We start from the raw sequence: 26,006 nt of genomic DNA on the forward strand, positions 1-26,006 counted from the left end.
GTACCTTAACAAGTCCTCTGGGTGATTCTGACACCAGCTGTGGTTCGAGAACCACAGATCTAAGCAAACCAGCTACCTATTCAGTCCCTAATCTCCTCACTGCCTTCCTGAATGAGCGGGATAGTCACAGCATGGGGGTGGAGGTGTGGAAGGGTTGTGATGAGTCTCAGGATAAGCCCAGCCAGGGAGAATCAGCCAGGCAGCACCCACCTGTCCCCGCACTGCCTCCTGGGCCGGGCAAGGGAGGACACGGGCCCCAAACTGCAGCCAGACATGATGGGCAAAAATGTTCCAGAAAGCGGCAGTCTGACCTCTCTGTTGGGGCAATTATAGATGGCCCAAGCCAGCCAGCTCCTTCATACTACCTATAATTCTAGAGAGAGAGAAATTGGAGCCCCACAGGGGGCCAGAGGCAATCCTTAGTCCTTATTTGTTGCATGAATGAAGCCACATGGTGGTTCTGGCATTCACAACCAGACCCTGGCTTACAGCTCCTTCTCTCTGTCTCCTCTCTGCCTAAGCTCCAGACACTGATCTCCCTTCTGCTGTAAGGGAGAAGAGTGGGTGTCTGTGTGAGGACCCCTCAGGAGGACCAAGGTAGCCTGAGGGATCACACTGATTCACTGATTTGGAACAAGTCTATCCCTCCTTCCTGAGCCCCATCTCTTCATCTGGAAGATGGGGATAATTATTCAAGTGCCTGGGACACAAGATGTTCTTTATCAGATTTAATGTATCTGTACCACTGTATTGAGCATCTGGGGTGGAGAAACTCTCAACCAGTGTATGAAGGCAGGGGAAGTGAAGGTTCAGGGGCTTTTTAAACAGTTTACCACATGGAGCTGGTCAAGGTCAGAGACCTGCCTTCTCTTCCCTTCTCAGGAAGGGCGCTGGAGGAGTCCAACAGGTCAGGGATGGATGTGCTTAGAGCTTTGGGAGCCTTCTCAGTGGGTACAAATTGGGGGCTTTGGTGACATGGTGCTTTAATGTTTGTTTCATGTGAATTTCTGCTATTCATTTACTCAGTCTATGAAAAAAGTAAATAAAGCAGAGCAAGGAGAGAGAGAGTGGGGATGGGGCTATTATTCTGGAGAGGGGGTGGTTAGGGAAGGCCTCTCGGAGGAAGTGATGTTTGAACGGAGACCTGAATGAGTAAAGGAGCAATGAATAGGCAGAGGAAGCAACAAAGCAAGTGCAAAGCCTGGAGGTGGCAATAGGTTTGGTGTTCCAGGAATGGCATGGAGGTCGGGGTCATCGGAGCAAAGTGATGGAGGTGGGGGAGGGGAGGAGATGAAGTCTGAGAGGTGAGGTGGGGGCCAGAGCTCACGGGGCCTTGCTGCACATGCTGAGGAGTTTAACGTTCGCTCTCAAATGTGATGGGAATTTGGAAGTCAGGGGAGAGTTGGAGGAGAGTGATGGCGTCCAACTTTGCACTGTAGGAAGATCACGCCAGCTTTTTTGGAGAGAGTGGGTCACGGCTGGGCCAGAGTGGAGGCAGGGAGGCCAATCAGAGACGAGGTGGTGGCGGCTTGGTCAGGATGGTGAGCTGTGGACTGTGCAGGGATTTATTCTGAAGGTAGAGCCAATAGAAATTGCTAAAGGGCAGGATGTGGAGGGTGAGGGAAAGGGAAAATCAAAGGCAACTCTTAGATACTTGGCCCGAGCCCCTGGGCGGCAGGTGGTGCCATTTACTGGGATGGGGAGACCGGAGGGAAACAAGATTTGAGGGCAAATGGAGTTTGGTTTTGAACATGTTTGGTTTGAGAGGCCACCAGACATCTGAGAAGAGATGCTGAGTAGACAGCTGGACATGTGAGCTGGACTCCTGGGGAGAGGCTGCCACGCCCTGTCACCTGCCAAACGGCAGAAGCGATTATGGTAAAGAGGTGGGGGCAGGATTGAAGGTGGCTCTTTCTCTGTACTTTTGAGGAAATGCATTTTAAAATTCCCATTAGTTTGTTATCACCCCTGTTTATTCTAACAAAATATGAGGAGATGCAGGGAAGCAAAAATGCAAAACAAAAGCCAAATCACTCTTAATCTTGCCACCCAGAGATAAGCCCTTCTGACTCTTGGTATGAATATTAAAAATATCTATATTTTATTTTTTAATGTTTATTTATTTATTTTGAGAGAGAAAGAGTGCGTGTGCATGGGGGAGGGGCAGAGAGAGAGGGAGACAAAGAATCCAAAACAGCTCCAGGCTCCGAACTGTCAGCACAGAGCCAGACGCAGGGCTCGAACCCACAAACCGCAGCGTGAGATGATGGCCTGAGCTGAAGTCGGAAGCTTAAACGACTGAGCCACCCAGGCGCCACCCTCTTTAAAAAAATTTTTTACCCCCCCCATTTTCAAAATTTAGGTATTTGGGGGGCACCTGGGTGGCTCTGTCAGTTGGACATCTGACTCTTGATTCTGGCTCAGGTCATGATCTCACAGTTCATGAGCTCAAGCCCTGCATCCAGCTCTGGGCTGACAGCATGGAGCCTGCTTGGGATTCTCTCTCTCCTTCTCTCTCTGCCCCTTCCCTGCTCACACTCTCTCTCTCAACATAAATAAATAAACATTAAAAAAAAGTAAAAATTGGGATCAGGTTTTATGATCTGCTTCTTTCATTTAGCTTATTGTGATGTGTCCATTTTATAGACATAGAAAGAACAGTGTTGGGAAAAATAAATTCCTGAAAGCCTCAGCAGGAAGCCCCTAGCGTGGCCCACTCACCCGCGGATCTGACATCAACCGAGCACTGGGACAGAAGGATTTCTGTCCAGGGCTGGGGTGAAGGTCCATCAAGATTTGGCTGCAGCCCTTCCCAGGGGAGGGGGTTGAATGAGATGACCTCAGCAGGGCGTTGGGGGAGGCAGGCCCTCTGCCCCCGAGCCCTGGGTCAGCGGCCTTCCCCCCCTCCCTGGGGGATGTGGTTTTCTGTGGTTAATTATTGAACATGAGGAGTGGGTGCTCTCCCCGCTCCTCTCCCTGTGCCTTCTGTCTTCGCTGACTCAGCTCTCGCCTGGAACTGGCCAAGGAAGCCTCCTTCTCACTCATTCATTCAAAACCCTTTGCTGACATCTGCCACCTGCCTCCTCTACCCAAGGGCATGTGCTGGGATGCAGCCCTAAGCCTGCCCTCCAAGCAGCCTGGGAACCCCTGTCCAGGGAGGTAGGGCCATGCCCTTCACGGGTCTATCTCCCCATCAGCTTCCACCGTACAGAGGTGGAGACTGGCTCAGGGAAGGTAGGGGACTGTATAAGCCGGACCAGGATTTGAACCCAGGTCTCTCTGACCCTGAGCCCATGCCCCTGGCACCGTGAAACACAAATGAAGCCATATGGAAAGTGACGTGGGCCACATACACGCGGGCAAGCACGGGGAAGGGGCGATCTGAAGAGGGAACAGTGAGGCGGAGGGCATCCCCGAGGCTTCCCAGAGCCGAGGGTGAGCAGAGAGACTCAGCAGGCTCCGACGCTGGGGTGTTTCAGGCAGGATGCCCTGCCAGCCGTCCCAGGCGGGGAGACGCTGGGAACATTTGGGGAACGCTGTGGATCAGTTCATAAGGGATGTGTTTCCAGAGAAGCCCGTTCCCCCGGAGTCTCTTCCAGAGCACATGTGTGTCTGGCACATCCCCCTCCCAAAGAGCAGGGCTTCTGGGAGTCCAGATTCCTTGTGCTGCCTCTGCACGTATTCACGTCCTGAGGCCTCCAGCCTCCCTCCTCATGCCCTTTCCCCCTCTTCCCGTCCACTGGGAAGTGGGGGACCCTGGCTCTAATCTCAACCCTGTCCTGGACATAGTGAGTGACCTTGGGTGAATCCCTTTCCCTGTCCGGGCCTCAGTCTCCTCATGTGTGTGGTTGGGGTTGTGGGAAGTGTTGGCTGAGCTGGCATATAAAGTTCTTCCCTTTTCTAAACGTCTCTCTCTGGGCTTCCCACAGCCCTCAGGGGAGTTCCAGGCCTCCATGGCATGGCTCCATGAGGCCTGATTCCCCTCCCTACCCCACTCTGAATCCTTCCCTCCTTCCCTGTCCTCCCTAGTCCCCTTTCCTTTCATAGTTGTCTCATTATTATTAATTCCCTAAGAGCCCACGAAGGCAGAGGCAATTGTCCCCATTCTGCAAATGGAGCGATGCTCCTGCCAACCTTGGAGTTCAGAGGGAGCAGAGACCCCTCCCTCAGCCGCCGACCGTGCCTGGCCCCCCAGCTGACCTCTGAGATACTTCTCTTAAGACAGTCTTAAGACCGAGGGCACCACTTGCGAATGGCTGAGCCTGGAGGCGCTTCCTGACTGTGGGAGCTTGAGCTGGTGTGTTTCCACCACCAGCCCAGACGGACCTGCCGCCCCCCAGAGGAATGACCACCTCCCCAGGCTGCAGCCCGCAATGAAGGGAACTGAGAGGCCTGTAACGTGTCTGTGAGCTCAGTAGCCCAGACCTTGGGGCTTCTCCCTTTTTTTGTCCAGCACAGAACCACAATTCCAGGGAACCCTGATTCTGATTCTGCCTTCCAGATAATTCTTCCCAAATCCTCCTGCGACCCCGCAGCCCCCTGCCAGAGGCTCCTCGGCTGTCCTGTCCGTGCAGCATTCTAACCCTCTCCATGCTGCTATTGCAGATTTTTGCTGGTCTTCAGCTGCCTGGTGCTGTCCGTGCTGTCCACAATTCAGGAGCACCAGGAACTTGCCAACGAGTGTCTCCTCATCTTGGTGAGTGCCAGAGTCCGGGTCTGAGCGAGGCTGTGTAAGGTAGCACCTTGGGGTTCAGGGTAGACGGACAGAGAGGCTTCTCCTACTGTGGCTCAGAGAGTGGCTTGCTATGCTGTGTTCTCTGAGTTGATGGCTGCCCCTCTCTGGACTTCATCTTCTGCTTTATAGCAAGTGTTGAGGGATCTCCTGCCGCTAAGCCAGGGCTGATGTTGGGCTCAGAGAAGAGGTTGAAAAAGCCCTACTCCTTCTCAGGACCAAAACTGCTAACTCAACCTCTGGTGTGATTTTTTTTCTCTCTCTCTCTCTCTCTCTCTAAACAGAAGCACCTTGGAAGTGGACAGCTGACAGATAGCCACCCCTTAGGTCACCCAGTCAGGGTTACTGAGTCTGGGATAGCTGGGAGGGGGAGGGCAGAGTGAAGCTCAGAAAAAGCCAGACAGCTGGTGGACAGGAAATGGAAGACAGACTGGGGCTTTCAGTCTGTGGAAGGCGCCGCGTGCCTTCTGGAATTCTCCTCGGGTCCAGCCAGGTGTAAGAACGTCCAGGAGAGGTGGTCTGAGGAAATCCTGGTACCCCTAACCCAAGGACTCCGGGCTGGGCCGGTGCTGTGTGACCTGGGCCCTCGCTCCTGGAGGGTGGAGACGAGAACTCAGGCCCCTGGTCCCACAGGAATTCGTGATGATCGTGGTGTTTGGCCTGGAGTACATCATCCGCGTTTGGTCCGCGGGATGCTGCTGCCGCTACCGAGGATGGCAGGGCCGCTTCCGCTTTGCCAGAAAACCCTTCTGTGTCATCGGTAATAAGGCCTGCCCTGCCCGCGCCTGACCCCTGACCCCAAGCCTCAGGGTTGACGCCCTGATGCCACCCCTGACCCAGACCCTCGCTGCTGACAGAGATTCCACGACCCTCCCGACCCTTCCCTCCACGCCTCCCACCACGGTCCTCCCCCCTTCCTCCCCCCCACAGCCCCAGGATCGCCCCCCCCTCCCCGCCCTCCCCTCCCCCGCTCTCCCCCGCAGACAGCCCCAGGATCCCCACCGCGGGTCCTGATGCACGGTGGCTTGGTGAGCTCGCCTGTCCCGCCCCTGCAGACTTCATCGTGTTCGTGGCCTCGGTGGCCGTCATCGCCGCGGGCACGCAGGGCAACATCTTCGCCACGTCTGCGCTGCGCAGCATGCGCTTCCTGCAGATCCTCCGCATGGTGCGCATGGACCGCCGCGGCGGCACCTGGAAGCTGCTGGGCTCCGTGGTCTACGCGCACAGCAAGGTGCGCCGGCGGGACGTCTCCCGGGGCCGGAGGTGGGGGGTGGGGCAGGGCCCGAGTCCAGCCCCAGGGTTGGGGAGACTGTGGGCCCGGCGGGGGCCAGGCCACAGGGGCCGATCTCTGAGGCCCGGCGAGGGCCAGTCTGCAGGGGGAGGGCAGGTGCAGGCCAGGAAGAGGGGCTTGAGGGGTAAGGGGTTGAGGGGCTCAGTCGGAAGCTTCTGGGTTAGGTGAGTCTGTGTGCACAGCAAAGTGGGGAGCTGGGGCGGGTGGGGGGGACTGGATGTTGGGGTGTGTGGGGTGTTGAGGGGCGGTGGGCCTGGGGACTGAAGTCGGAACCTGGAACCTGGGGGGGGGGGTCAAGGGCGGGGCCGGGGGCGTACCCTGAGGCCGGGAAGGCGGGGCAGGGTCTCCCCGGAAGGAGGAGCTGGGAAAGAAAGATGGGCAGTGGCCGCCAGGCAACTCGGAGAGGTGGGGCGCCTTTATCCCCCCTCCAGAACACCTCTCGGGGTCATTCTGGGAACCTCCCACCTGCCCCCCTCTGCCAGGTACGCACAGTATTAGGCGCTTCCTTATACCCCTCTGGCTCGGCCCTCCTGACGTTTTCATCTTTGCTGTCCCCGCAGGAGCTGATCACCGCCTGGTACATCGGATTCCTGGTGCTCATCTTTGCCTCCTTCCTGGTCTATCTGGCCGAGAAGGACGCCAACTCTGACTTCTCCTCCTACGCCGACTCGCTCTGGTGGGGGACGGTGCGTGAGGGTCTGTGCAGGGCTGCCCTTCTCCCTGGGACCCTCCCCTGCGTGACCATTGTGACCCTGACTCAAGGCTGAGTGGGCCTGTCTCTGTCCTCTCTGCTAAGGCTGGGACCCCCTGTGACCAGCCCCTGTGTTAGCCCCCATCCTGCCCCAGTAAATCTGCTTGTGCTCCACGTAGCTCCCCACACCAAGCCCTTGTGACCTTACCCCTGACCGGCATGGTGGAGTGATGGGGAGGGATCCATCTATGCCCCTAACCAGCCCCTGTGAGTGACCACAGGGCACCGCCCTCATGATCAGGCTCCCACCTGCCTGTGTCCCAACAAGCTCTTGTGGGTGGCTCCCGAGACCGCCCTGAGGGTAAACTGTTTGTGTCCCCAGATCACACTGACAACCATTGGCTATGGTGACAAGACACCGCACACGTGGCTGGGCAGGGTCCTGGCTGCCGGCTTCGCCTTACTAGGCATCTCCTTCTTTGCCTTGCCTGCCGTGAGTCGCCATCCATTTAGGATCTCCCATCCCGGGGGAGAGAGGTCCTGGGGGCAGAGCCTGCCAAGCCCCTAGCCTGCAATTGCATGGATGGGAAAGGGACGTCTCAGATGGGCAGTGATGGAGACCTTCTCTGCCTTTTGCTGTCCTCCCCCACATCCCCCCCCCCAACCACGCCTATTCCCCTAGGGCATCCTTGGCTCTGGCTTTGCCCTGAAGGTGCAGGAGCAGCACCGGCAGAAGCACTTCGAGAAGAGGAGGATGCCTGCAGCTAACCTCATCCAGGTACAAGACGCCAAGGAACCATGAAATGAACTGGTGTATCAACTCCGTGTGTTGACCCACGCGTCCCAGTTTCGCAATTGTGGCTCCACGTTGAGGCTCAGAGAGCAGATGTGACTCTTCTGGGGTCACGTGCCAAGTCAGAGGCAGAGCTGGGATGCTAACTGGGACTGCTAGAAACTTCTCTTGCTCCCTGGGCTCAGTTCAGGACTCACCAGAGCTGCCCCACTGTCCAGCTCCAGCCCCAACTCTACATGGCCTGCATTGGAATGGGGCCTAGGGCCTCTTGTCCTGCCACCCAAAGGTGCAGTCATCAGTAAGCTCATTCCACAAGCACGCACACAAATGAATGTTGTAGCTATAAACTGAGATAAACACTTTGAAAGAAAGAAATTGTTCTCTGAAGAGTGTTTAACAGGGTCCTGGCCTGATCTGACCTTGAAGGGGAACTCAGGGATGATGACCTTGGGAAATTGACACTCGAGTTGAGAGATGGAGGACCGGTAGGAGTCAACTAGGTGTAGAGGTAAAGGGGGGAGCATTCAGGGTACGGGAACAGCATGTGCAAAGGCCCTGTGGTGGAGGGGAACATGGTGTGTTTGGTGAACTGGAAGGAAGCTAGGGAGGCTGGAACAGAAAGCTCAAGGAGGAAGGGTTTGGGGAAGTGGGTGAGGGCCAGACCCGAAGGCCACGGGGAGGAGTTTCCCATTTTCCCATTTTCTTAAGAGCAGGGAGGAACCGCTGACAGGTATAAAGCAGGAGTGGGTGACATGATCAGATTTGTGTTTTGAAAATAGGTGAATGGATTGGAGGGTGACCCAGGTGTGTGTGTGAGATGATAAGAGGCTCTGGCCACAGTGTGGGCAAGGCAGGGCGCCGGGTGACCTGACTGGCATAGCAACAGATGAGATGGGGAGAAGTGGGCCGACTCTGCATAGTTAGGAGGTGAAATTAGCAGCATCAGAAGTGAGGAAGAGAGTGAGGGACATGTGTGGGGGGTGACTTCCAGGTTTTTGGCTTGCCCAACTGGATGATCGATCGCCTTCCTCCCTCGAGGGGGGACCAGATCTGAGACACGAGGAATGTGAGCTTGGCTGGAGCACGTGGAGTCTGGGGGGCCTCAGCCCCTGAGCAGTGATGTTGACGAGGCAGCTGCATATGCGGGTCTGCGGCTGAGAGGAGAGGGGTGTGCTGGGCGGAGAAGGCTTGGAGCCGTTGCACCTGGATAGTAACGAAGCCCAGGGCACGGATGAGTTCACCCTGCAGGGGGAGGAAAGACGACGGAGGAGACAAGATGGTCCAGAATGCTTAGGAACCTCAGCAGTTAGTGACAGGGCCCGCAGAGTTGAGCCAGTCAAGGAGACAGAGGAGGAACAGCCAGAGGGGTGGGAAGAAAACCAAGGAGCATGTGGTGTCAGTTTCCCCCACTGTGCTGAGGCATTCTGATAGGGCATGGGCTGAGGCAAGGGCTCCAATTTTATATGAGTCTGTGACTCAGCCCTGGCTTCTCTCGAGGCAGGGTGTGTGCAAGAGAAGCCCCTGCGGGAAGTAGTTCAGGGAATACTGGCACATCCCAGCTTGGCCTGCTCCCAGCATGCCACCCTCGCACTCCCTAATCCAAGTCTGACTCACCCCCACTTATCTCTCCTCCCCAGGGTGGGAGCCCGTCCCCATCCCTGCTATCTCCAGCCACCAGCCCAGCCTTTCCTTCTCGGCGTCCCTTGGGGCACAATGGCCGTTGTCCCCCGGGAGCTGGCCTTCCAAGGGGCATTGTAGGGGCAGGCGGCTGGCACTGTCCAGGCCAAGAGACAGCTGGTATTGTGGTGCCCATAATTAATGAGACAGCTCTGGCAGCTGCTCTCCAGCTCAAGCCAGGGGCCTAGGCAAGCAGGAAGTAAAAATATTCCTGTCCTAGGAGGGTGCCTGGCCAGTGAGGTCAGCAGTGGGCAGTCCCTTAAGGACAAGAGGCACCCGAAGTGGTGGTGGGGGGGGGCATCCAGGGCTCAGTTGTGCTCTGTCCATGCCTCCCTGCCCTCCCTAATCACCCCACTCACAGTCTCTCCTTGGCTCTTCTCGTTACCTGGAGGGAGAGGGACAGTCCTTCCTCTTGTCCAGCCCTCATCCCTCCCGCTGCAGAGGAAATCCTGCAAATCTGTGGATGCTGAGGGGTTGGTAGGTGATGCTCTGATGCTCTTTCCTTCCCTCCTCAACCCCGTGGGCAGGGACAGGCAGCTGCGAAAGATGGGGTGGACTTTTTTTTTTTTTTTAATTTTTTTTTTCCACGTTTTTATTTATTTTTGGGACAGAGAGAGACAGAGCATGAACGGGGGAGGAGCAGAGAGAGAGGGAGACACAGAATCGGAAACAGGCTCCAGGCTCTGAGCCATCAGCCCAGAGCCTGATGCGGGGCTCGAACTCACGGACCGCGAGATCGTGACCTGGCTGAAGTCGGACGCTTAACCGACTGCGCCACCCAGGCGCCCCGAGGGTGGACTTATTAGTAGTAATTATAATTCACGCGGTCAGTATTTATTCCCCTGACGTTTGCAGAGCACCTACTATGTGCTAAAGGATACAGCAGTGACCAAGACACGGCTTAGAGTCTAGGGGGAGAGGAAGACATTAATCAAATGCACAATGAATGGAGATTTACTAGCTGTGGTGGGAGGAGGTACCAGGAGCGTTCAACAGGGGAACGCGGTGTCAAGTGTCTTCCATGTGCCAGGCACTGCACTTGGCATTTAATACACATTTGCCCTTTTAGTCCTCATGATACCCTGTTAGGTACGTAGTATTACATCCGGTTTACAGATGAGGAGACAGGGGCTCTGCAGCTTCCCTTAATTTGTCCATGCTAGTAAGGGGCGAAGCTGGGACTGGAAACCCACGTCTGCCTTACAAAACCCCAGCTCTTCCCTTAGACCCCTGGCTCTGATGCCCACCTGCTCCCTACCTTGCAGAAGTCTGTCTGGTCCTGCTGATGGCTATGGAATTGAAGCTGGCCTCTGGCTCTGAGTGCCCTTCGGCCGACCCAAGGACTGGGTTCCTTCCGAGGGGCTCAGAGGCTTACCTGATGCTTTGTCCCCCTCCCCCTCCCCCTTCCTCTCCCTCATACGACCAGGCTGCGTGGCGCCTGTACTCCACCGACACGAGCCGGGCCTACCTGACGGCCACCTGGTACTACTATGACAGTATCCTCCCATCCTTCAGGTAGGCCCTGCCTTCCGGGGGGGGGGGGGGGGGGGGGGCGGGCGGAATGGGCGGGCGTGGGCTGATGGTAACACCCCTTGGGGACAAGTGGCTGGGACTCAGCCCTGGAGGGTGGGGAAGGGGTGATGGCTCCCGGAGGCGTTATCGGGCTGGCTCTGCAAATCCTATGTAACGCAGAGCCCGGAGTGTCCTCTCTCCCGCCCTGTTCTGCCCCAGGAAGGCGGTGGGCACTGGGCATGGGGTGGAGCCCTGCCCCATGGGGCTGCACCCCGGTTTCTGGAGAGCTGGCCGTCCGTAGGCTGACCCACAGGGCTGCCGTTCAGGGCGGTGGGCAGCCAGCTCATCTCCCCTTCGAGCTGAGGGTAAGGTTATTATTCCTTACCAGCCGGCTAGAGCAAGTGTGGGAGGGGCAAGAACGCGTGTGCCAGAGTTGGGTTCACGGACACACCCCAGCACCCATGTGTGTGAACGTGACCCTATTTTTACTGGCCCTAGCACCCGGAAGTGGGTTCGTCCCACTGGCCCAGGCCAGGGTAGGACTGCCCCCCGGGGGTGGCTCCACAAAGAGGATTATTAATAGCCATCTCCGAGGTTTGTATGGCCAGGTGCCCGGCCAGGCCCTTGGGCAGGAATGGAGACCACAGAGTGTGGCTCAGTCCCGCGGGCAAGCGGGCATCTAGCACGAGGCTGGGCTAGGCTGCTGTGCTCAGCGCTTCTGCGGGCAGGTCTTTTTCCTGATTAGTTCTCCAAGAGCAGCTCTTGCGTGGTTCCACTCACCCCTACACCTGGCTCCCCCTCCCTGCTCCCTCCTGCCTCCAGGGGCTTCCTAGGGGAGGAACAGGAGACAAGGGGCTGGGAAGGGGGGCTCCACTTGACAGACACAAGCTCCTACCTCAGAGACAGGGGTCGTAGAAGGAGCCTCCCTTTCCAGGGGTAGACTTGGGGAGTGGGGCAGGGGCTGGTTTGTTAGAAGTATGGTGTATGTGAGGAGGAGGGAAGATTTGGGGATAGTGTTGGGCCCTCCAGTAAGAGGAACAGAGCTTGGTTTGGAGATTCTAGGTCCACGGGCCTGCTGCTCCTTGGAGCTCAGTTTCCCCATCCATACAATGGGAAGGCAGAGGGGAGATATCCTCCTTGGGTTATGGAACCAGGAAATGGCCTGGAGGCTTAGGAAGAAGCTGAGCCCCAATCTGGTCTCCAAGAACCCAGTGGCAGGAGTGGATGCTGCAGGAGTGAGAAGCCGGGCTAGCTACCCAATCAAGTCTCTCTCCTGCGCCTCAGTTTCCCCCTAAGATCCCGTCGGATCTGGAGGGTGAGGATTTCAGGGCTGCCGCTGGCCTCCAGGGAGGCACAGCTTCCTGTCTGGGCACTCTGCTTGATGAGCAGAGAGGAGGCTGGATTTGAGCTCCCACTTGCCACCTTCTGAGGGTGCCCTCAAGTTGTGCCCCGCCTGCAAAACCGTACCCAGCAGCCCTGAGGATTTCCCAAGAACTGGGTGCAGGAAAGGAGGGAGGAAGGCTCGTCTCTCCCACCTGCGACCCTGCCTGTTCTGGCTTGGGGTGTTTGGTGAGCACCTCTAGAGGCAGAGCCTGGCAGGATCTGAGCTCTGGAGCTCGGTGCCCACCAGGTGAGCGGGTGGTGCCACGGCCCTGCCTGCCGCTGATGGCGCCCTCTCCTGCAGAGAGCTGGCCCTCTTGTTTGAGCACGTGCAACGGGCCCGCAATGGGGGCCTACGGCCCCTGGAGGTGCGGCGGGCGCCGGTACCCGATGGAGCACCCTCCCGTTACCCGCCCGTTGCCACCTGCCACCGGCCGGGCAGCGCCTCCTTCTGCCCTGGGGAAAGGTAGGGGCCCCCCGGGGCCGCCACCTCCTCTTGCTTCTCCTCCTCCTCTTCCATTCGTTGTCTCATCCTCTCTCAGACCTGCCTGCAGCCACCATGTGGGTGTCTGGGCCTGTTCTGGGGACTCCCCGGCTTTGTCATGAGGCCTGGGCAGTTGTCGTCGGATGGCCTGACAGGTACAGACGGAAAGCCTCCCTGCAGAGGCCAGGCTGGACTCACCTGTTTGTCACCTGGGGCTCTAAGGGTCTGAGTGGGGGAGCTATCCGCACTGTCCTTTCCCAGCACCTCCTCCATTCATTCCATTGTCCTCTTTCTTTCTCTGTTTCCGCGTCCCCCTCACTCTTCCATCCCTGCACCCCCATCCCTCCTGGGCAGCTGGAGAGAGGAGGAGGCCGCTGGCCACAGGTGCTTACGGCTCAGGTAATCGTGGGCACCATTCTGGGGCATGAGGGCAGGGAACCCCCTCCCCCGGAATGTTCCTCTAGAAGGGGCTTGCCCCTGAACTTGCCTCTCGGGAGTGAGGAGCCAGCTGGAGAGAGAGCTCTGTGCCTAAGAACCGCTCTAGGACCTACGTAAACGCAACCAATGACTAATGCTCTTGTCTTGTGCAACCCTTGTCCGCAGCTTGGCTAATCCCAGAGGGTCCTCTTGGGATGCTCCTATAATGCCTTTCTTCCTTACTGAGGGACATTTTGCTGCTCGTAACTGTCTCTTTCCCCTTGACCTGTCTCTCCTGGAGCTTTTGCATCCTGAAAGAAGAACAAAGAAAGAACGATGCTTACCCCCACATAAATGTTCAAAATAGTGGAGTTTCAGGCATTTTTGGATAAGGGAAGCTCACTAACTCACAGTATGGGAAAGTGGCCGCTCCCATAGAAGTGTAGCTTTGAGGTCAAGGATTCAATCCCCCCTCATTCCTCCCCTGACCCCTACCCATCTCTTTCTTTTGTTTCATCTTCACACATCATCCCTGATCAGCCAGGTAGACATCTGGGCGTTGAGCCTCAGTTGTGATTCTGAGGCCAGGACCCAGAACAAGGGAGGGGAGAAGAGACCAGCCATTCAGTGATCAGAAGGTGGTGTGGTGAAAGTCTGTCTCTGCCGCCTGATGCTGTGTGTCCTTGAGACAGTCACTGAGGGACTCTGGGCCTCTGGGTCCTAGACGGAACATCAGCGATGTTTAGGATGATCAGGGGCTCTGGGTTCTCTGGGTTTCTGGGCTTAAAAGGCCTGGGAAACAGGGAGGAGGGAGTGTTGGTGCAAAGGATGCTGGGAACGACATGTCTTCCCTCTTCTCTGTGAGGGCATTTCTGGCCAGGGGCCGAACAGGAAGCAGGGAGAATGAGGGTCCCTCCAGGTCAGGGGGTAGAGGGAGGGGCAGCATGACTGGGCAGGCCAGGCTGGGAGCTCCCTGGAAGAGAGTCCCTGGTGTGGTCCTAGCCAGATTTTCTTGTCCCTGTCTGAAGGCCCTTCACTGTCCTCCCCAACCTCACCCAACCACAGCTTATAGGTAAGACTCAAGAGCTTTGGTATTTGAGCAGCCCTGCCCAGGGCCTGAACCAGTGCTCTCTGGAGCGTCCGGTTTGCTCTGGTCTCACCTTGCTTGGATAGAAAGGTACTGAAAATTGAGACTAACCTGGAGCGGAACACCCCTCCCTCCCACCGCTGCTCCAGGACTCTGGGTCCCCCAAAACCTAGGACCAGATGACTGCTAGGGGCTTGGCCATCACTAACTCCCAGCCTTGTGTCTGTCTGCCCTGGAGTATCTGTGTGGCTGGGGCTCACGGTGATGGTGGTGGAGTGTCCCTTCTTCCCAGAGACCCCAGGGGTTTGAGCTGTGACTTCTAGGACATCAGTCATCAGGCTCAGGCCAAGTGGGCATATCCTCACTCTTGGCTTTCTGGACCTATGGGGTGGGTACTCCAGACAGAACCCCCCACACACACACACACCCACATACACTTATATACTCCTCCTCATTGGTCATCCCCTTCGTGCTACTTGTGGATGGACCCAGGCTGAGCACGTTCCAAGACTACAAGGAACAGAACTTCCTGGGGGATGGTATTGCCAGGGTCAGCACCTCCTCTCTTTGAGGTTTCTCGATGAGGCGCTAAGATGGTATTTCTCAAGGCATGGTCCACTGACTTCCTGAATCAGCACCTGTGGGGTGTTTGTTCAAAATGCAGATGCCCGGATGTCTCCCCAAGCCCACAGAAGGAGAATCTCTGGAGAAGAGGCACAGAATTCTGCCTATTTAACACGCTCCCCAGGAGATCCCCAGGAGATCTTGAGAATCTCTGCATCCTGGGGATGCGGGCTGGAGGATGATTTGGGTGGGGGTTCTTCTCTCCCACCAGCCACAGGAAGCCAGCCCCATCCTGGCAGCCCCCCATGCTCTGCCCACCTGCCCCCTCCCCACTAACCTGTTTGTGTCTTGTTCTCAACTTCCAGCCAGATGTTTAGTAATAAACGGAGTTTCTTTCGGATCCACGCCAGCTGGAGACCGAGGTACCCCCTCGCCTGCTCCTCCTGTCCCCACTCCTCCTTGCCCCAGCCAGTTCGGGGGCTGGAGAGGGGGACAGGATAGGCCAAGGACAAGGTGCATGTGCCTGCCGCCTGCCGTCTGCCTTGGGTCCCTGATGAGCCTTTTACCTTCCTGGGGATGCCTCTGCCAGGTCTGGGGGGCAGACTCTGGAGGGACTCTGCCAGGAGGGACATCTGTAGGAGCCTTGGGATGAGTTCTGGCTCTGCCGCTGACCCCCGTGTGATCTTGGTCAAATTGCTTCCCTTCTCTGGACCTCAGTTTCCCATCTGTGGAATGGGCAGATTGAACTAGAGGCTCTCTGAGGGTCCTTCCCACTCTGACTTCTGCCGGGCTTTGGGTTTAGCTTCCTGGCTTCCCACTGCCCACCTAGGGACCTAGAAGATGCCTGAAGGAGCTGGGATTGGCACCTCTTCTGCTAACTCTAGAGCCCAACTCTTAAAGCTGCATCCCCAGTACTTTCCTTGGTACCTGCCCTGTGCTAGGCCCTAGGCACTAGGGACACAGTGATGAATAAAATGGTGCCTGGAGCGTTGCAAAGAGCAATTGCTATTCAGTGTGATGAATGCAACAAAAGGAGGAAGCAGAGGGGCTACGGAGCCAAGGTCAGGCACTTCACCTCCCAGAGGAGGCCCCAAAAGGAGTGGACGTGAGGGAGGGCATCCCAGGCCAAGGAAGCAGCGTGCACCAAAGCAAGGAGGTGAGAGAGCACAGCTGTGGCAAGGGAGCAGGCAGCCCAGTGTGGCCAGATTTGGGAGTCGGGGGGCGGGGGGGGGGGGTCAGGAGTGAGGCTGGGGGCAGAGCCGGATCCCGAAGAACCCCAGAGCCCTGCATGAGCATCATCCTGTAGGCCCTGCCTGGCAGCCTGGGCTCACTGAGTCTCGGGTTTCCCCAAAGTGCCTCTGGAGCTTTGTGGGGTTGAGGGGCCCAGGAGTAGATGGGTGACAGAGCTCCTGGCTGCTCATCCAAGACGCAGTGCTTCTTAGGAATAGGGCTCTGGATCTGAACCCGGCCACCACTCACTAGCTAGGGGACCGTGACCATAAGCCCTGGGGGCCTCAATTTCTTCTGAAGTAAAACGCGGATGGTAATAGCATCTGCTTCCACTTGAACTGGGCCTGGCTCATAGGAAGTGCTGTATGAATGGTTGGCCTTGTTCAATGTGGTATGTTGAGCAGTTAAGATCTTATTTAAAAAAAAAAAAAAAAAAAAAAAGCTTGGAAACCATAGCTGAAGGAAATGGGGATACCCCTGAAGGGTTAAGCCAAGATGTCGCTGGGTTAGATCTGCCCCTTTGCAAGGTGACTTCAGCTATGTGGGCATGATGGCCAGGAAGGGCAGGGCCAGAGAAGAGGGGCCAACATTGAGGCTGCCTCTATAGTCCTGAGAAGAGGGGCTTTATGCAGCACCAGAGGGGTAGGCTGCCCCTTCCCCGCAGAAGCTTGGCCTTCGGTATCAGAATCCTTAGAGTCATTCCATGTGGAAGCGAGCATAGGGGTGGGTCCAGCAAGGCAGTCAAGGGCAGCTTGTGCCCAGAGCTTGCCCCCACCTCCCACCCAGGATAGCCTCAGTCAAGCCTACCCCATCTGGGTTCCAGGCACCAACAGACCCCTTAGGCCAGTTTCTCAACCTCGGCACCATGGAAGTTTGGTTCGGATCATTCTTCACTGGTTGGGGGGGGCGGGGGTTGTCACGTGCATTATGTAGCATGGTTTAGCAGCCTCCCCGGCCTCAACCTGCTAGATGCTGGGAGCAGCCTCCAGCGGGCCAACCAAAAATGTCTCCAGATAGTACCAAACGTCCCCTAGGGAGTGAAGGTGCTCTCAGAGAACCACTGCCCTAGACACTCTGCTAATTGCTAGTCCCAGAAAAAGAACACAGTCTCTCAAGTCAGGAAAAACTGGGTCCTGGTCCTTGCTGCATCCACAAGGGCTCTGTGACTTTGGGCAGGCGGTTTTACCTCCTTTCCAGTCTGTAAACTCAGGATGGTAAACGTGGAGCCCAGCACACAAAGTGGCCGAGAGAGCTGGGAGGGCCAAGGCATTCAGACAGGACCCTGAGTGTTCTGAGGAGCTTGGGAAGGGAAGGAGCACTTCTGATGTCCACCGCGTGCCAGGTTTCTTTCCATTTTGTTTGAGCATTTAGGCTCCAGAGAGGCTGACGTGAGCCATTTCCTGGGCCCTGCCCAAGGAGCTGGAATCTAGAGCCACCCCTGGGAAAACAGTGCCTCCTTCTGTTGCAGAGGGGCCCAGGGCCTCTGGCTGGAAAGTTACAGAACCCCACAAACCAGGCTGGAAGCTCCTTCAACCATCACAGCATCAGAGCTGGAAAGGGACCTTTCAAGGCCTCTAGTGCAAGCCTCCAGACCCGTTCCTCCCTAAGTCCCGCTGAGAGCAAGCTCAGTCTTGCTTGCACACTTCTCGTGACAGGGAGGTCACCCCCTTCTCCCAGAACGTCATTGGAGTGATGTGCCGGGCGCAGAGATCCGGGGTTCCAGGCCCTTGGCTAAGTGGCAGGGCCTTCTCCACCCCCCTCTTGCTCTCCCCCTTGGAGGAGTGGGGGACAAAGGAAGGGGTTGCACGGGCCGGGTGGGTGGGGGGTGCTTGCCAGCATGAGGAGAGCCCCAAGGAATGGCTCTGCAGAGGAAAGTTTGGGAGAGCCAACCTCAAACTTTGGTTGGAACCTTTGGGATGCATTGAGGGGATCCTGGGCCAGCAAACAGCATGCTGGATTGTGGGGCTGCCTCGTCCTTCCCTTCTGATATCCTCAGGGCCCCAGTCCATGACCTATGTAACCTCTCCCTTCTGGGCAGAGGCCCCTACTCCTAAGGATGGCCCTACATCCTGGCTGCCTTCCCGAAGGTGCCCCTGGTTTCGACGTCTTCCTCACCGCAGCACCTTGGCTCTGTACCCTGGACCCCATGCCCCAGGCATGGGGGACCCTAGCTCCCACGCAGCCCTGAAACCAGAATCCGTCCTCTGCTTAACTCTTGACCCGAAAGCCCCTGACAGTAGGCGACACAGTTTCCTCCCCCAACCCTTGCCCCACCTTAGGCCTCCTCCAAGACTGGCTGGTGCTCTCCTGAGCCAGGGCCCCAGACGTTTGGGGTGGAAGGGCCCCCAACCTGGGAAGGTCCCCACAGCAGGGAGGCAGTGGTGACACCCCAGGGCATGGGATGGGGGACGTTTGCCTAGGTCCTATTCAGACAGTGATAACGTGGTCCTTGAAACTCTTGGACACAGAGTTTCTGTACCAGGTACTGGCTAACCTGGGCGCGTCCTGGACAACCTGAGGCCTCCCCGCATCTGTCTTCCTCCAAGATCTGGGGGGATGTGGTGGGGTGCTGGGGTGTGGGAAGGGAAGTCTGAGCACACACACACAGACATGCACAGGTGCGTTCCCGTGCACACAGACATGTGTGGGTGTTGTTGAAATGGGGGTTCATTAGGCAGTGGCGGGTGTGGGTCTGGGAGGGAGGACGTCAGTCCAGGTGGGCAGAGCTCAGGCAGTGGAGACCACAGAACCAGGTTACAGGCCTTCACCGGGAGGCTGCGCACCAGGCACGTCTGGGGCAGATATGAGGGCCCAGTAGCTGGACCCTCTGTAGCCGGCACACCGCGCCCCGTAATAGGGGCACTACTTACGCCGAAATCTGCGTGGTGCGGACCTTTGCACCGCCTGCAAAACTGCACTAGGTCCCAAAGCCCTGACCTGACCGGTGTGGGATCAGAGAGCTCTGGCAGGAAAGGAAGAAAATGTGGACACGTGTCCACACCCTGGTACCTGGGTACCCACACCGTCACATGCGCGCACACGCACGCACACAGACACGCACACGTGCACAAACACACACCCTCGACTCCACGCGGCCCGCCTCTGTGTACTGTGAGGACCCAGAGGCCTTTCTCAGTGTGCATGGCCAGGTGAGCCTCTCCACCCCTCAGCAGCCTGTCTGTGCCCAAAGGGTGGCCATCTCCACCTCCACCCACCCACCTGAGCCAGACCCAGCTCTCCCATCCTCCTGTCTGTCTCTGACTCCCTTCTTGGGTCTCTCACTCCTTCCGTCCTGACATCTGTCTCCTGTGCACCTCTTATCTGTCCGCGCAATGAGGGGTGGGAGATGGGGGTAGGGAGGGGATCGGCTCAGACTGACCCTGCAGCAGCTTCTTGTAGGAGTCAGGGTCCCCCTCACCACACCCTTGTTCCATCCCCAGAGTCTCCACTTGGTGGAGAATCAAAACCCAGTAGCCACGCCCAAGTCCTAAGTCAGCGGTGTCCCCACGCACACCCGCCCCCAGCTCCAGCTAACTTGGCTCTCTCCCCCACCCGACCTGCCCTGCCAGCAGCCGGATGGCCATCAAGGACCGCATCCGCATGGGCAGCTCCCAGCGACGGACGGGCCCCTCCAAGCAGCACCTGGCGCCTCCACCGATGCCCACCTCCCCGAGCAGCGAGCAGGTGGGTGAGGCCACCAGCCCCACCAAGGTACAGAAGAGCTGGAGCTTCAATGACCGCACCCGCTTCCGGGCCTCCCTGAGACTCAAACCCCGCACCTCTGCTGAGGGTGAGCCCCTGGGGGTCTGGGACCCAGGACCTACCTGCATGGGGGGCAGGGTGGGGACACAGTCCGGGCTGGGGGTAGAAAGACGGTTCTAGTCCCAGCTCTATAGCTGATGGACCATCTTTGGACTCTGGTCTTCTGGTCTGTGAAATGGGTGTCGTGACACCTGCTTTGCTGGCCTCTGGAATCAGATGAGAATTCAGAGGGTGGCACTTGGTAGTGGTTAAGAGTACAGGCTTTGGAGCCCGGCTGCCTGGGTTTGAATCCTGGCCTTTGCCACTTATTGGAAAGTTACAGAATCCCACAAACCAGTCTTTGGGGAGGGAGACTCCTATGGGAGTCTGGGCATGGCTAGTGCCCAGGGCCTCTTCTCCCCTGCCCAAGAAGCTGCCTGGCCTTTCCCCACTCCTGTCACCCCCGTGGAACAAGGATAGTATCCCCTCTCCATGCAGCGTACTGGCCTGGGAAGAAGCATTTCTCTTCCCCGGGGAGAGAATGACTTGCTTTCCAGGGCCTTTCCCCCTTGTCTCCGGGGCTAACTGTCCTGGTGGGACCATAGGCCTTCCTCCGGGGCTGTGTGTAATTTGCCTCAGGCCAAACCAGAAGTGCTCTAAAGCAGCTTCTGCTCACCTGGCCACTGGGCAGATTCTTACTCTGACTGGTCGTAGGGCAGATGGGCACGCAGTAAACCAGGGTTTTCCACCCTGGGTAAGGCAGCTAGGGAGGCAGGAGCCTGGTCTGCCTCGTGCCCCCAGGAAGGTTCTGCACCCTTACTGAGCCTCTCTTTATCGGTATCTCTAAGGGTGGCTCGGCAAGTGGTGGTCGGGGGTTGGGAGTGGCCCCCTTCTGCTGCCACCACTCGGGCCCCCTGACTTTGCAGAGGGCCCCTCGGAGGAAGTGGCAGAGGAAAAGAGCTACCAGTGTGAGCTCACAGTGGACGATGTCATGCCTGCCGTGAAGACGGTCATCCGCTCCGTCAGGTGAGACTGAGGCCCGAGGTGCCCCCCCCCCCGGCCCCCCAGTCCGTCTGCCACCCATTGCTGCTCCCCGTCTGGGGCCTGCCCTCACGGCCAGGCCTGGCCTAGCTCCCGGGCACACCAGCTGCTGCCCGCCTGGCGCTCTTGGCGGTGCTGGCTGGCGGGGGCCCTGGAGTGTGGGTGGGGTGGGAGGGGCATATGGCTCCCAGCAGGGTTTGCTCATCCCCTTCACGTCTGGAGGGCCGGCTGGGTAGGGCGGTAGGCTCGGCTGCCCACCACGGTCCCTCTCCTACCCCTGCGGTGTCCTCTCTGTGTCTCTCTCCTCTCCTCACCCCTTTCTCTCCCCCTAGCTGTGTACCAGCTACCTACTCTCCCTGCATCTGTCCTGTGTGCTCTTTCCCTCCATCTCTGTGTCTCACTCCATCTTCCTTTTGCTTCTGTGTCTCAAAGTTCCTCTCTCTCTCCTTGGGTGTTTTGACCTCAGCTTGTCGGTCTCCCCCAGGGCTTCCTCTAGAGCAGTGCTTTTTCAAACCACAGGTCCCAACAGTTTGAAATCAACTTAGTGAAATCAACTTAGTGGGTCACGGTCAGCATTTAAAGAAAAAAAAGAATAGAAAATAGCAGAGTGCATCCCCTGTAGGAAGGATAAATAATGTTTATGAAACCTACATTGAGGGTGTGTGTGTGTGTGTGTGTGTGTGTGTGTGTGTGTGTATCCTGGTTTCTGATGTAAAATGTATTTCTTATGGTGGGTCTGGGTTAAACGAGTTTGAATGCCCCTGCCCTGCTGACTCTACCGGCTGTCTCCCCGCCTTGACAAGAGTGGGCCAGAGTCCCCCGAGCCCTTTAGCCATGGCTCAGCCATCATCTAGCCCCCAAGCTTCTTGGCGTGGAGTCCTGGCCTAGACTCTGTCTCCGGCCTGCAGCTCTAGCTCCAGAGACCTCCTTCACCCCCAGGCCTTCCAGACTCACCTCCTCTCTTCTCTGGCTGATGCATCCACCCACAGGCTCTTTCCTTTGTGTTCTTTGTAAAATCAGAGTCAGCTGGATCCCCCTCTACTCCCCAGAGAGTCTGAGGCCTCTCCCCACCCTCTTTTCATACATGCTGTCTCTCCCCCTCCAAGTGAGGCTTCTGGAACACATCGCCTGAGCTGCCACATAGCCTGGGTCAGCTCTCCTGGGCCACCCCACAGAGCAACTCACACCCAGCATACCCCAAACCTGCTCCTCCTCCCGTGTCCCCATTTCAGGCAGGGGCACCACCATCCATCCTGTTGCCTAAGCCATGGGCATCATTCTGCACTCAGACTCAGAAGCCTTGATGTCCCTTTTTGTCCTGAATTGCTCTAAAGCTGCCAGCTCCTGGCTCAAGCCCAGCCCCTAGGTCTAGTCTTCCTGCCCAAGACTCTGCCCCTCCAGGGCATTCTCTGCACAGGCTGGCAGAACCATCATGCTAACATAGAGGAAACCACAGGGCCCCTTCCTCAACCCCAATTGCTCATTGCGTGATCTCTGCCAGGGATTCAGGGCTCTTCGGAGTACCTCTTCCTCCTACCCACCAGCCTCCTTTGCAAGGCCAATCTCTTTCCCTGTCTTCTGTGCCACCCTACCTCCCCAGGGGGTGGAGGGGGGGGGGAACTGACCCCTTATCTTCACATTCTGTTCCAGCTACTTTGAATGGAATCTCGCTCATATGCCTCCATGTCTGTCTGTGTCCAGAAAGCCTCCCTTCATCCTCCTCTTGCCTTGGGGATGGAAAGTATCACTCTCAAGACTTGTCCTCTGACCTCCCCAGCTGAGGTCCTCCTTCTCCTGGTCCCAGACTATGAGAGGTCTCTCCATTCCTTGACACAGCCCTTGTCTCCCCATAATTGTGTGTCCTGTCTCCCACCCCAGAGCAGGGCTCCTGAGACCTGGGGTTGGATCTGATGCCCCTTGGGTACCCAGGGTCCAGCACAGTGGCACTGACAAGCATGTGTGGAGTGAAAGCAAAAATGTCTTCCCCTAAGTGGTCTTGATCATCAGTGTTCACAGATGCCTGCCCTGTGTCCAAGCTAGCAGAGAGAAACCAGGCCCAGTCCCTGACCTCCCAGGCAGATACAGGCACATTAAAAACCAACCAACCAACCAACCAACCAACGAACCAACCAACCTATGAGGGCTGAGGGTGGAACGTGGTGGGTAGGGAAGGAGGCTGGGAGCCTGACCCAGCAGAAGCTGTTTGCGGTGACCCAAGCAGAAGATGCCCTCATGGTAGGCAAATGGTTAGCAAAGGGATGGAAAGGGGGCTGGGAAGGAATCCCCTCCCGCTGAGACCCCCCTCTCCCGACAGGATCCTGAAATTCCTGGTGGCCAAAAGGAAATTCAAGGAGACGCTGCGACCGTATGACGTGAAGGACGTCATCGAGCAGTACTCGGCCGGGCACCTGGACATGCTGGGCCGGATCAAGAGCCTGCAGGCTCGGTGGGTGCTCCGGCAGTGAGGCCGTGGCCCCAGCCCCCCACCCAAGGACTGCTCGTGGGAGCCCCTCCGCTCGCGCCCGAACAGAGCCCCGAGCGCCCCCTAGGGACCGCGGAGGGAGCTGGAGTTTTTGGCCGGGGCAAGGCCTCTGGCTTGCAGCTCGCCACTGAGGCTCCACCCTGCCCCTGTTCCAAGCCTGAAGAAGGACCCAGGCGCAGGTCCTCTGTGCGAACCCTACTGACCGGCACTCCTCGGGGGACGTCTTTAGATGACTGTTTCCTGGTCCTAAATGAATAGGATGAAAATAATCAGTGATCTCCCATCTCCCAAGGGGATAGGCAGATTGTCCTCAGTGGGACCCACCTCTGGCCTCTGGGACCCTCTGGCACCTCTTCTCTCCACCTAGCATATAGGAAGAATTCTTGCACCAGGACCCCAATCGCCTACACCTTTCCCTTCTCCTCTTGTGGCCTGAATTATCACTGCCCATTCATTCACTTGTTTCCTTAAATAATCGTTGGGCTTTTGTTACTTGCCAGATAGTGAGGCTCTGGTGGAAAGCAAAATTCCCAGCCCCTGTGGAGCTTTGATTTTAGTGGAAGGAGAACAGATGATAAATAAGTCAAACTAGACAATGTCAGATGATGATAAAGGCTCAGGAGAAAACTAAGGGTTAGGGTGTTGGGGATGGTGATTTTAAATAGGTAAGAAGCTGACATTTGAAAAAAAAAAAAAAAACTGGAGGTGGGGGAACCAGCCCTGTGGCTGTTTAAATAAAGAGTTTTCAGAGGTAATAGCAAGAGCAAAGACTTGGGCAGGTGTCTGGGGTATTGTTTCAGGAACAGGAAGGAGCCCAGTGTGTCTGTTCTCTAGCCCGCGAGAAGTAGGCAAGATTAGAAGGTGAATGGCATTTGGACTGTTTAAAGCCCTGTAGGCCACTGCAAACACGCTCGCATTCATCCAGGGGGAGATGTAAGCCTTGGAGAGCTCTGAGCAAAGGACTGACAAGATCTGAGTTACACTTTAAAAGGAGCACCCTAAGTGCTGTGCTGAGAAGGACCTACAAGGGAGTTAGGGTGGAAGCAGGGCAATCAGTAAGGAGGCTACTTCAGATGTCCAGATGTCCAGAGATGATGGGGACTTGGACCAGGGTGGCAGCAGTGGAGGTGGGGAGAAATATGCCGACCCCAGATATATTTTGAAGGTAGAGCTGACAGGGTTTTCTGATAGGGTATAGGAGAAAAAAAGAGTCAAGGCCTGAAGCCAAGGGTTTTGGCTTGAACAACGGGAAAAAGTTGCTGTTTGTCGACATGGAGAAGGCAATGACTGCGGCACGTCTCACTCGGGAGAGCTGGGGAGTGTTGGGTTATGATGCCCATCGGACATCTAAGTGGAGTATTGCTCTGGCAGCCAGACAGAGGAGTGTGGACTTCTAGGGAGAGGTGTGGGCTGGAGATACAGCTTTGGTACCAACAATGTACAGAGGAATTGCAAATCTGGAACTGAAGACGTCGTTTCGAGTGAATAGAGAAAAGAGGTCCCAGGAGTGAGCCTTGGGGCCTACAATGTTTTGTGGCAGGAAAGGAGGAGGAACCAGCAAAGAAAAGTGAGGAGAAGTCGGTGAGGAAAGAGAACTGGGAGAAGGTGGTGGTTTTCACCCCAAATGAAGTGGAGGAGGAAGGGTGATCAGATGTGTCCGAATGCTGCTAAAAGGTCAAGTTTAATGAGGCCTCAGAACTGATCATGGAATTTAGCAACATGGAGGTCATTTGGATTTTGACAACAGCAGTTTTGGTGAGATGGTGGGAATGAAAGCGTGACCGGAGTAGGTATAAGAGAGAAAGGGAGGAGAGCAGTTGGAGAAGCGGACAGAGATAACATTTTCAAGAGTTATGCTTGTAAAGGAGAGCAGAAAAATCAGGTGGGACCAGCTCCAGACTTGTCCACCTTATAACCCACATCCCCACTTGTGTCTCTCCCTCTTTTACCTGTCCTCCCACCAGGCAGTGGATTTACTTGTCATGTTCGTGTGTGGTGCCTTTGCTCGGCTAGTCTGAAAACACTCAAAGCAGGGGCCCAGGGCCCTCCATCCAGCTGTCTCCATTTGTCAGGGGCAAAATGGTCCCTTCTCCCCATTGCGGGCTGTGTCTCCCCGTTCAGCAGGCAATCTAAAGTTCTCGAGTGAGGGACAGGGATGGGGGCGGGGGGGGGGGCGTGTGACTAGGTGCTTCGACGCCCAGAAGGTTACCTTCTTCCACAGGGTGGACCAGATTGTGGGCCGGGGGCCGGGGGACCGGAAGGCCCGAGAGAAGGGAGACAAGGGGCCCTGTGACACGGAGGCAGTGGATGAGATCAGTATGATGGGACGCGTGGTCAAGGTGGAGAAGCAGGTGAGTATGGGATGGAGTTTCCCTCGTATGGCGGAGCTGGTCGTTGACCAAGAAGCTCCGGAAGGCCGCGAGGTCCAGCACAAGGGGAGGGTGCACTTCTCAGCCGCAATCCAGAGCACCCTCCGGGGAGGCCCCAAGCAGGGCAGACGCGTCCCGGTCCCCACGATCCCCGCCCCACAGAGAAGCCGCGCCTCCTAGGAAGTCCGCCCACTCCTACCTGAAGACCCCGATAAACCCACCCTCTCCTGCCAAGCCGCGCCTTCAAGTCGCTAACGTCTCAGATAAACCCGTCTAAATTTCACCTGTTTCCATGTAACCCCGCCTCAGTTGTCTGTCTCTAGCTCCCGGACTATTCCAACCAATCACAACTAAGTTTCCCTCCGGGAATACCGCCCCCCACCCCGCCTCGCTTCCCTCCTTCGTCCCGCCCGCCGGCCAAGCTCCGCCTTTCCTGTCTCACCTCCCGCGGGAGGAGCCGCGTCTCCCAGAAGCGCCCCGCCCCGGCCAAGCCCCGCGTCCTGGCCCCGCGCTCC

General features: G+C 57.1%; 1 protein-coding gene and 1 long non-coding RNA gene across 10 annotated transcripts in view; one reads left to right on the forward strand and one right to left on the reverse strand.

Moving 5' to 3' along the window:
* KCNQ4 (potassium voltage-gated channel subfamily Q member 4) overlaps positions 1 to 26,006 on the forward strand; it is a 53,764-nt gene that overhangs the window by 25,502 nt on the left and 2,256 nt on the right. The window contains exons 2-13 of one of the 7 annotated variants that reach the window (XM_045476842.1): positions 4,606 to 4,696; positions 5,366 to 5,492; positions 5,788 to 5,963; positions 6,584 to 6,709; positions 7,097 to 7,207; positions 7,427 to 7,492; positions 10,611 to 10,699; positions 12,381 to 12,542; positions 19,428 to 19,648; positions 20,448 to 20,625; positions 22,955 to 23,086; positions 25,344 to 25,473. In XM_045476842.1, the coding sequence (XP_045332798.1) occupies positions 4,606 to 4,696; positions 5,366 to 5,492; positions 5,788 to 5,963; positions 6,584 to 6,709; positions 7,097 to 7,207; positions 7,427 to 7,492; positions 10,611 to 10,699; positions 12,381 to 12,542; positions 19,428 to 19,648; positions 20,448 to 20,625; positions 22,955 to 23,086; positions 25,344 to 25,473 (1,609 nt within the window). Of the gene's footprint in view, positions 1 to 4,605; positions 4,697 to 5,365; positions 5,493 to 5,787; positions 5,964 to 6,583; positions 6,710 to 7,096; positions 7,208 to 7,396; positions 7,493 to 10,610; positions 10,700 to 12,380; positions 12,543 to 12,914; positions 12,960 to 19,427; positions 19,649 to 20,447; positions 20,626 to 22,954; positions 23,087 to 25,343; positions 25,474 to 26,006 lie in introns of all 7 variants that reach the window. The other 6 variants (XM_045476841.1, XM_045476840.1, XM_045476844.1 and 3 more) reach the window with 6 other exon arrangements.
* On the reverse strand, positions 5,975 to 26,006 carry LOC123597678. 3 transcript variants are annotated; one of them, XR_006712205.1, is made up of 5 exons: positions 25,332 to 25,413; positions 23,326 to 23,368; positions 19,683 to 19,826; positions 9,570 to 9,721; positions 5,975 to 6,696 (listed from the first exon to the last, which is right to left on the reverse strand). It is a non-coding gene; the product is annotated as an uncharacterized LOC123597678 (long non-coding RNA). The 3 variants fall into 3 exon arrangements; XR_006712206.1 differs by lacking the exons at positions 19,683 to 19,826; positions 25,332 to 25,413 and adding an exon at positions 25,776 to 26,006; XR_006712204.1 differs by lacking the exon at positions 19,683 to 19,826.

Source organism: Leopardus geoffroyi, chromosome C1 (assembly GCF_018350155.1).
Source record: "Leopardus geoffroyi isolate Oge1 chromosome C1, O.geoffroyi_Oge1_pat1.0, whole genome shotgun sequence".
NCBI classification, from domain to species: domain Eukaryota; kingdom Metazoa; phylum Chordata; class Mammalia; order Carnivora; family Felidae; genus Leopardus; species Leopardus geoffroyi.